This window comes from Phoenix dactylifera, chromosome 12 (assembly GCF_009389715.1).
Source record: "Phoenix dactylifera cultivar Barhee BC4 chromosome 12, palm_55x_up_171113_PBpolish2nd_filt_p, whole genome shotgun sequence".
Lineage (NCBI taxonomy): Eukaryota > Viridiplantae > Streptophyta > Magnoliopsida > Arecales > Arecaceae > Phoenix > Phoenix dactylifera.
This window is the reverse complement of record NC_052403.1, coordinates 13448022-13458864: the sequence shown is the minus strand read 5'-3', so window position 1 is coordinate 13458864 and position 10843 is coordinate 13448022. Positions and strand designations below refer to the sequence as shown.

At 38.9% G+C, this 10843-nt stretch overlaps 1 protein-coding gene across 1 annotated transcript; it reads left to right on the top strand.

Annotated features, from left to right (window-relative positions):
- The first annotated feature begins 5962 nt into the window (after nucleotides 1-5962).
- LOC103718769 (peptidyl-prolyl cis-trans isomerase FKBP13, chloroplastic) lies at nucleotides 5963-10743 on the top strand. Its single transcript, XM_039132637.1, is given in 6 exon segments — nucleotides 5963-6307; nucleotides 6310-6405; nucleotides 6499-6591; nucleotides 8237-8297; nucleotides 8384-8452; nucleotides 10386-10743. Coding segments are annotated over 6 exon segments (714 nt in total). The 5' UTR covers nucleotides 5963-5977; the 3' UTR covers nucleotides 10451-10743.
- Nucleotides 10744-10843: the final 100 nt, after the last annotated feature.

The following is a 10843-nucleotide window of genomic DNA, read 5'->3' as shown; positions in this document are numbered from 1 at the left end:
TGCGAGCAAACACTGGAGAGGCTCTTAAAAGGGCATGATGGAGCGTCAAAGGTTTTGGAATGGGCTGGGCGAGCCCTTGTAGGCCCCACAAAGGTTGAAGAGTTTGATAGACTTGCATATCTTCCTTAATTAGAGATGGAGCAAGATACCAAACTCTAGTACCACTCTTGTCCCTATATTGGTATATAGGGTATAGACGCCGAATATTGGTATGTCTCTTATACCGTATATTTATACTGAACTAATACAGTATAATATGTTTATTTTATACTGTATGATTTGGTATGCTATTGCGTACCATAAAATAGTTTGTTTTTCTTATTTTTTTATATTTTTTGATACTAAAAAAAGATAGAGTTAGGATTACTTCATATAAAAATAAATTATTAAAAATTATGATTATCTGTTGCTTTTTTTTTTGGATAATGGTTTATATTAGCAAACTCACATGATAGAGCTAGAAGGAAACACAATAAAAATTTCCAAAAACTATATACAAAATTATAAACATATACAATAAACAGCAAGGGAACTTACAAATAATGTATATCAAAATAGAGGACATACATCATGCTCCTCGGGGCATAACTGGACTCCTCTTTAATATAGTTGTATAGATTTTTGTAACTACGTATATCACACAAAATCTAAGTAGGGTTTGATTTTCGTGACGTATTTGGAGGGGAACAATCTACAAATGTATATTAACCAAATATAGCTGTGTATTTATCAATGTATAAAAATGAGACAACCCATTGTCTAGAAATATGATAAATACATCCATCCATCAGGTCCTTTTGTCTCCTAAATTTGTCCAGGTTTAAGACCAGCAGAATTGATCACATTTCCATGTTCAAGGCTCATGGTGGTTACAACCATTGAGCGATTACACAAGTTTATTATCAGTGTGAACTCAACTTGATACAGTATCTCTTTGACAAGTTTGATTTAGCTTTCCTCATCTAAGGTTGTTCCTTAATCCGTTGTTATGTGGTTGGGGATATGAAATGATGAAAGACATGGTTTAGCAATTTCCATCTATATGAGGAATGACAAGGGCTCTCGATCCTCTATAACCCAAGTTATAGGAATGTAACAAGAGTTAGAAACTTTTAGGGCATATTTTGAAACCCAATTTTTACTCTCTCAGTATTTAAACTTCATTTCAATTCTGATTCCGATTCCGCCCACGAACCAAATACGTCGTAGAATATGGCCATTTCGGTTCTCATTCCAATCTACTCTGATTTCGATTCCAGTCATAAACCAAGCGCGCCCTTACATGCTATGCCAAATGAATAAAGAAATTGTTAGATCTCTAGATTATGCTCGGGTAGTGCTAGAATTCAATAAGCAGCTACAATGGCATGAATGATTCATCCTGTTCAACATTTGCAGCACTTCAAGAGAAAATGAGATCAAGTCTTTACTGCACATAGTGCTGCAACACCAGATACTAGTTAATATTTGATAAGTTTTCTACTTGAATTAATCTTTGTAAGGGCAAATTAGGTTCTTGTTCATCACCTTATTCTGTTTTCTTAGTTATACACCTTGACATCAGTATGCTGGGGCAGCACTGACTACTCCATTTACTCACACTAGGCTTTACTTTCTCTTCTACAAGACACTGACAAATTAGTGGGTGGGTGAACCAACCATCACCATGTAGATTCATTTAGAAACGTCAGCCAGCCAACTGAACCTCATAAGTCTATGCTATCTCATATTTTCCAAAGTTATGTAAAGATTTGTATTTAAAGCACACTAAATAGAAGTCAGGATAACAATCTGAAAACCAGCAGTCTTGTTTGACTCTTCCTCAAAACTCTTTTAAATAGGAGATGACCCACACCAAGTCTGCATCTCAGCAGCCACAACAAATCAACAAAAGCCAGTAACCCAGACCAAACATTTAGCCAGTCAAGACATATAGCTAAATGAGGGCCCTAGCAGCTATACCACTACTGTACTTGGTGGTTTGGGGACCCCACAAAGTGAAGCAAGTTTGGTATTCCTAACTTGGGGCAGCAAACTTGGCTTTTTCTCACTCCCTTGTATGAATGTGAAGGGAAAGAGGGACACTGGAACCATAATGATGACCAACGTGGAATGGTTGGCCAAGGTACTGAATGTTTATTTGAGCTTAGAGACTAGGTGCATGACCTACTTCAACTTCCAAAACTTCCTTAAGATCAAAGATGTGCTTGCTTGAACTCCTCTTAAAGACACCCCCGATCCTTGCCATCAGTGGTCAAAAGGTGAGGACTGTTCTTCTTAGTTGAACAAAGTACTGGTTCTCCAGCTGTAACAACTCAAGACCTTATCTCAAAAGACTAGTCGAAATATATTATTTGAGTTTCTTGAACATATATAAGTATCCAAAATCTACGAGCGAATAACCAATGTAAAACTAAATACATGCCCGCACAGATCTTCACACTAGCCATGCCGATGGACCATCCCATGGACACAATTCTGCTTCTATTTCATCTTGAAGAACATTAAATTGTCTCAACAGGAATATTAGATGAGTCCACTAAGAACTTTTCATCATCTCCTAGTTTATTTGTTATCAATTTTATCCAATTAAATCACCCACAAGGCTGCAATAGTAAATCACCAAGTAGCGCGGTATATCACCCATTTCATGCATACAAGAAGTTCTCTGTGCCACATGGTAATACCTTGTGTTTAATTGATGTTCCAAAATTTTACGTAAAAACATTTCGATTTCAATTCTAGAATATGACCATTCTAATTCCAAGGAACCTTGGATGTGCACTTAACAAGCACACATAAGCACAAGATGAATCAAAGTTTTCTAGGCATTACTAATGTAAATTGGCAGTGAAAATTGGCGCTTGAAGTCTGAGACAAGCTCACCAAAGCTTAAATTAATCTCATTATAGAGTCCAAGATTATAATCCTTGTGCCGAGAAAGATTTTTATTTTTGTTTCCCACCGTGTTGTTTTGGCTGGGAGTTGAATGTCAATGATGCCATGCATCATCTGCAAAACAGAATACTTCCATCAAATTAATCATTAATACGTCAACATAAATATGGTTTATTTTGCAGATACGTATTCTCTCTTTGTTTTTTTTTGCTTTGCCGGAGAGGAAAGAGGGGGGTGAGGAGGACCTCACCCACGTAGCAATCCACACTGAGCTCTCTTTCTGTTGGAGAATGTTTGATATGGATAAATTAGTTTTACTCGTACCTTTTCCACAGTACCATCTAAATACCAGCAGATTAGATGGCAACTCCACCGGGCAAACCAGATAGGGGTATTCGGTCTCCGCATTTAATTGACGCCTGCATATTTTAAACCAGAGCCACTTCGGTAAAATCTTAGTTCCGTTCCAACCGTGCTACCATCTGCGTGGTGATATGTATACTCTTTGGCAACACGTAATGCATGCCAACGTAGGACATATCCAAAGGGTTCCATTCCGAACCTAAATTGCTTCCCCAGCCGTGGCGTGGAAGGTTGTTTCATACGAGTTGACAGCGGCAGCAGCCTGACGTGAAATCTGGGGTCTAAAACTTAGACTCTCGATCCTCGTTTCCGCCGTAACAGAAGGAATGATTGCCTCCGGGGTTTCGGTAAATTAATATTGGTTTGGGACCAACGATAGATTTCCACCAAGAGTCGACATTGGGAGTAGGTCACCTCTCGGAAAGGCAATCATGGTGTTGGTCCGCGAACTCCGTTTTGGTGAAAAGGATTGAAGAAAATGGGACCAAGAGAAAAAAAAAAAAAAAGAGAGAGAGAGATACCTATTTTTTATTATTTTTTAAAAAACTTTTTATGAGAATAAAATTTTTATATTTTATAAAAAAGTTTATATAGAATATAACAAAAATTAAATTTCATCCACTAAAAATTAAAATATTTTTTTAAAAAAATACTATTAAGCATTTAGATAGAGTAGGATAAGATTTTTTTTTATTATTAAGGGTATAACAAGTATTTGATATAATTTTTTCAGAAAAATGGATGCTCAACTAATTATAAGTTACTCTGAAATATGTCATGTTTTCATGATCAATCAAACATGCAAAAACTACTTTTTTAAGCATGATATATCTAGGCATGGGCTTCCCAAAAAAATATTCTAGTGAGAAAAAAAATTTTCGAGAACCAAATGACTTCTTGGTGCTAATATCTTCTCATTGCAAATCATAGTATGAATATGTTATAGCTATCCTTAATGAGTATAACTAATTCTAGAGTAAGAGAAGACAACATGGGATCATTTTTTTCCATTGAATAAATTATTTTTTGAATTGATTTCTACTCTCGTTTGAAAAACTTGATTTGATTTGACTAAATATTAATATCTTCTTAAATAGAACCAGCAATTTGTTACAATAAAACTTAGTTAAATTTCTAGGACTCGAGAAGCAATCCAAACTAGCCTGATCTTATTTTGGTTAGTTTAGTTTGATTTTTAATATTAATTGGGATAGAGAACTAACTGAAATTAAATAGTTTCCTAGTGACCGTAACTCAAGCCAACCTGACCTATATAAACCCCTATGTATAACTAATATAATTAATAGAACTAACATTTTTAGTGATTATTTTTGGACTAAAAGACTAATGTGGCTTTCTAATTTTAGTTCTTTTTGCCTAAAAAAAGGATCATTTTGGTCATTTTAAATATATGGAGGAGATAAAGAGAGGGATCACCTAAGCAACCATTTATCCTTGGTTATCCTTTGTTTAACCGAATTATTGTGCATAGACCTATAACTGGTATCAATCCATCCTGATGCCTGCTGGGCCAAGTGGATTGAGTTTCAATTTATGAAAAAGCTACTTTTTTATCTGTCTTCTTTAAAAACTCCAATTGATAATATTGGAGCTAGTTGAGGGCATCCGTGGGTTCAATTGATAAAGTCAGAAGCTATTAATACGGGTGGTTCTATATACACCCCCCCTATTGCTCAGGACACCCCCCAAAAATTAAAAAAAAATTAAATACTCTCTACACCCCCCATTTGCTAAGGACACCCCTAAAAAATTAAAAATTCCTAAATTACCCCCCACCCTCCCCACCCCCTCACCTAAATTGCTCTCTACACCCCCCAAACCCCCCCCCCACCCCGCTCTTCCCATCCAAAACACCTCGCCAACGCCCAAAACCCCCCCGTTCCCCCTTCTCCCTCTCGTCGCCGGCATTCTCCCGATCTCCGACCACCTCGCCGGCTTCTCCCGGAACCACCTCGCCGGCTTCTCCCGAAATTTTTTTTTTTCACGGTTCGTGCTCCGTTCGGCACTGGATCGCCGAACAAAAGGCTTCTGTTCGGCTGAACAGTGCCGGACAGAAGCCTTTTGTTCGGCACTGTGCAGCCGAACAGATCTGTTCGGTTGAGGGTTGCCGAACAGAAGGCTTCTGTTCGGCACTGTTCAGCCGAACAGAAGCCTTTTGTTCGGCGATCCAGTGCCGAACGGAGCACGAACCGTGAAAAAAAAAAATTTCGGGAGAAGCCGGCGAGGTGGTTCCGGAAGAAGCCGGCGAGGTGGTCGGAGATCGGGAGAATGCCGGCGACGAGAGGGAGAAGGGGGAACGGGGGAGGAGGGGTTTAAGGGGGGTTTGAGGGGTGTTTTTTTTTTTTCTTTTCAAAACGAAACGGAGGAGGAGGAAGGGGGGTGTATGAGAAAATTTCAAGGGCAATATGGTAATTACACTAAAGGTTAGTTTGGGTATTTTTTTTTTGGTTTTTGGGGGGTGTCCTGAGCAACAGGGGGGGTGTATATAGAACTACCCTATTAATACCAATAATAACTTGGATTAGAATTCTGCCCTCACCCAAGTTCAGCAGGCTTTCATCCATCCTTTAAGGCTTTAACAACAACAAAAGATAAAGCGGGCCAGTTACTGGGTTCATTGCTGGCCCAGATTGCGAATGGTCCAAGCCGGCCCATTTTGAACTGTTTCTGGTCCTGGATAGCCGTTATAGCGCCGATGACCGGGAGTGGCTTATCCAGTCCCCAGTACATAATTTGGTCGGAGCTTGGAGCCATGATCGCCTCCACCTCCTCCTCCTCCCCTTCAGCCCTTCTACTCCTCCGTTCCAACACCACCACCAAACGCCCCCACTCCCTCTCCATCACTAGCTCTTCAACCTCATTTCCGCCCACCACCAATCCCAACCGCTCCCTCCACGTCGTCCGCCGACGAGAGACCTCCGCCGCCCTCGCCGGCGCCGGCTTCCTCCTCTCCCGACTAATTCTTGATCCCACCTCCCTCCTCCTTGCTCCTGCCGCAATCGCCGCCGCCGCCGCTCCTCCCGGCTCTCCCCGTGCTCGCTCACCGTCGCCCCCTCCGGCCTCGCCTTCTGCGACCGCGTCGTCGGCACCGGCGCCGAGGCCACCAAGGGCCAGCTCATCAAGGTATCTCTTCTTCCTCTAAAAACCAAATTGTGGAAAAATTTCATGCAAAGTGTCGATTTTAATCTTTTAATCATACTCTTGATTGTTTCAAAGGCGAATTATGTGGGGAGATTGGAGAATGGGAAGGTGTTCGACAGCAGCTATGACCGTGGCCAGCCGCTTACGTTTCGCGTCGGTGTTGGGGAGGTAAGTTTGTGGTTCATTGTAGCACTAGAATTACATATATGCTGCTATATGTTCACAGCCAATTCCTCCTCCCTTTGTAGATACAATAAAGGGCCATTACCCTGTTATGATTCCGGCAATCCGGGGTCCTGGGAGGGGCAAACTGGGGATAGTAACCGGCACCATTGCAAAGAGTTGAAGCAGTGGCCCCTCCTTCATAGATACAATTCAATGAGAAAATAGATGGGAATGGTAATTGGAGTGATAACAGGTTTCTATTGATGTGGTTTTCTACACAAGGATTGTCTAACCAAAGTAGGATGGACCTAGGGTCCTGCATCCTTTTGCCGCCTCTTTTTTTCTTGCAGCAATAGGGTAATGGGGATAGCATGTTGTGTGAAAGATGAGGAATACTAAGAGAAGAAGAAGATGGTAGAATTTGCCATGATTCTGTTGAATATTTATGACCTAAAATTTGCTTATGGCCTTCTCTTGGTAAACATGCAACTTAAGAAGACTCTATACTTTCCTTAAGACTCTTAAAAGACACCTTGTTGACATAAAATGCCTCATGGTAAATTATTTAAATCCACAATTACCTACGGAACCTGCATCCATCTTTAACTGGTGAAGAATGTCCTATACCACCCGGACATATTCAGGAAGAAAAAAAAATCAGCAAGTATAGCATTACGAGATCTGATGTCTAGTTGTTGTATATGCCCTCTACAAGGCATATTTCAAACCAAAAGTAGTGAAATATCAGCCACCATATATAAACTAGCCAACTTGACTTGATTTTGACTTCTTGAACATGCCTTGATTCATCAAGGCCTATTCCAAGATGAGCTGGTCTCTTTCATCAGCTTCTGTTACATTAGTGCTTGCTACTGAAAATTTTCAAAATAGTCTAAAGGGCCTTGAATTATCTTTTCTCTCTCTCTCTCTCTCTCTCTCTCTCTCTCTCTCTCTACGTACATATACAAACACATATGTAATTATCTGAACATACATTGTATAGAATATATACTTATGCATTTGTATGTAAGTTATATGAATGTATACTCATGAGCTCAATACACACACACACATGCACGCACGCACACACATATATGCATGTTTTTCCTCTTCTTTAACAGTGAGTAACATCATAAGTTGCTCTAGTCAGCAAACCAAGTTGATGCCTTGGATAGACAAACATTACATTCTGAAATTATTGCTACACCTTGTTTGCCTTGGACACATAAAATATGCAGATAACTGACTTTTGCATTACACTTTGACTTATAAAATAGATGCCATCAGAGAATTAAGCATTTCTGGGTGAAAGCCAATGCAGGCTTGCATGGGTTAGATATACAAAGGCTGTTAATAGATATTATTTGATTGTACTACCATATTAATTCTTTATGTGATAAATTTATGAGCACCAAACTTGTCCAAGTTTTATCAGATGTCTGCGTAATGTAAGCTTTAGCTAGCCTGATTTTGTAATTAAAAAAGCAGCATGCCTTGTGACAAAATGATTGGAAAATAAAATATATTTTGTTTAAATGGTCCATGTAAATGTAATGCAAGTGTTGTCAAGTTCAGGTTTTTCTTTTTTGGCCTCGTTGCACTCTTTCCCATGATAGATGTATGTTACTGTTGGTAACAACATATGTAGGTCATCAAAGGCTGGGATCAGGGTATTTTAGGTGGTGACGGGATTCCACCTATGCTTGCTGGTATGCCGAAAGTGAACTTTCTTTATTCTTTCTTTGGCATTCATGTTATAAGATGTGATACTAGAGTCTTTGGCTCCTGACTCTAGGTGGTAAGCGCACATTAAAGCTTCCTCCAGAGTTTGCTTATGGTATGAGAGGTGCAGGTTGTAAAGGAGGTAATGTTTCATATGTTTTCACCTTTAAAGTAACCTTTGCCATGATTCTTCTCTAATGCTATTGTTCCATTCAGTTGCAAGTTTATGTTTTTTTTAAAAAAAAGTTATCTCAAGCAATAGTAATTTTAGAATTGGTATATCAGAATCTTTCAGAACTCTTCCATGTAAGCTGAGGATAGATTGCTACTATGAAGATGTGTCATGTTACTTGAAGTATTGCCAAAGCAAAACTCGTTACAAAATATTGAAACCATATTAAATTTAACCTGAATCAACCTCCACCTTTTTATCTATGCTAGAGATTGACATTGGAATCTATCGGTGAGCACTCTGGAGTTGTAAACTAGTGAATATCAAGATGCATTAAAGTTGGAATTATTCCTGCTCATTTGACATGAGCTAGATTAATAAGCACAATGATACATCATGGATTCATCATCGTCAAGGTTTAGTGCATGTTTGACATGTGCATCCAATGTGACATTGTATATGCAATTGAATTCATCCACTAATTGTGTAATCATGAATTTGTAAATAAGTAAGTGATCTACGTTGGTGATTTTCAATTTCGGAGAGGTCTTTCATTTTTTTGATTAAAAATAATTGGAGTCAAATGCTTTCAAAGGCATTTGAACTTCTCCTGCAAAAAAAGTATAAATAATATTTTTTATAATGAAATTTGAGGACAAATTGATTTTTTGATTTTGAAAATAATAAAAAATATTTTATAAATACTAGGAAGTGTCATCTGTCTTGAAAGAAACTACTATGAAGAAGCATTGTATTAACCACCTAGCCACTTAATTATCTATCTGGTATATGGTGCTAAAGTGGCACCCGATGAATAGCTCGACTTATGTGAATACCCCAAACCTTTTGTTTCAAAGGATACTGAAAAGAAGGAGAGATATGATGGGAGAGGAGTAATCTAATTATAAAATAGAGTTACCGCTATTTTGTTTCAAGTGTTTTGTGTGTGTGTGTGTGTGTGTGTGTGTGAGAGAGAGAGAGAGAGAGAGAGAGAGGACGTGGAGAGGAGGAGAGGGCATGGAGGTGAGGATTGTGACGAGGGCTTAGAGAAAGGTACATTCTCTGATCCTAGCTCGTCTCTTTTCTCTCTCCTTTATCTCGTCCCTTCCTTTATTTTCCCTTTTTTTTATTTGTTGGCTAAATCTTGATCAAACAAAACATAGGAGGCAGGATAAATAAGTTCTTTGCTGACTAGAACCCTCTCTCCTTCTTTAGTTCTTTCCCTCCCCTTTTAGTCTCTGTAACTTTGTTATGCTAATAAGAAAGTGAGAAAGAAGGTATGTAGTTTAGGCCTTTTGTCCAAATTTTTTTGAGCTGGACCAAGACAGTGGACCATTTATCCTGGATTCATGCAATCAAAATGTGCAAAACATTGCTCCACACGGTGTCCATTGTGGGACACAACTGTCTACTGTGTCATTATTTCCCAGTGCGGACACAACAAGAAACCAAATTTAACCTTGTTTGGGTAACACTCGTATCAAGTAGTCTCAAAAAAGATGGCACAAATAGAGTTAGCTTCCCCAACTGCATCATGAGCCACATGAATTGAGAGTCCAAACTATAAGTTCTGATCTAGACATACTAAAACACATATAAACCATATTTCAAGTATATTGGATGTTTCTAACCTATAAAATAAATAAACCGTCGTATTATGCTGTCTAAACTATCTGTCTTGCAACAACTTGATGCGCAAGCAAGGAGTTTGCAAAACAATTGATTTTGGATTTGCAGGTAGTAACATGCAGAGCTTTGCATTCTGTATTTTTCGACTCTCATCATGACATTTGTCTTGACTAATCATGGCTTTATGCGCAACTTTGTCTCTAGAAGCTCAGGAAGTCATCAGGACCCACTGTTGAGATCATCTGTGCTCACAGGCTATATTTGTGTGCCTCAGGTTCTTGCATTATTCCACCGGATTCAACTCTTCTTTTTGATGTCGAATTCATTGGCAAGGCATAAGCTGCTGCATCCTGGCATCCTTTAAGTGGAAAGGAACTCCTGCGTAGGCTGACATCCATACTGGAAGAGAGTTTGTCTGGAAAATTACCTTACTTTCAGCATCTACTCCTTTTTATACCAGATATTATCACAACTGATGTTGCCATCAGCAAAACATTTATTACTACTTTGTAAAGAGATGGTTTTAAAAAGGCAAGCTGTGAAGCTTGTCAGGCCACCAATAGAGTCACATTCTTCTTTGTCAGTGAACTCATAATTATTTTTCTTTAGTGAATGTTTCCTCACTATGGAAATCCTCTTTGCATGATTATTACATGGAATGTGTAGCAGTCCACCTAACCAACACATAGATTTGTTGAAAGCATCAAATGTACCATGAGAACTTGTTAATAA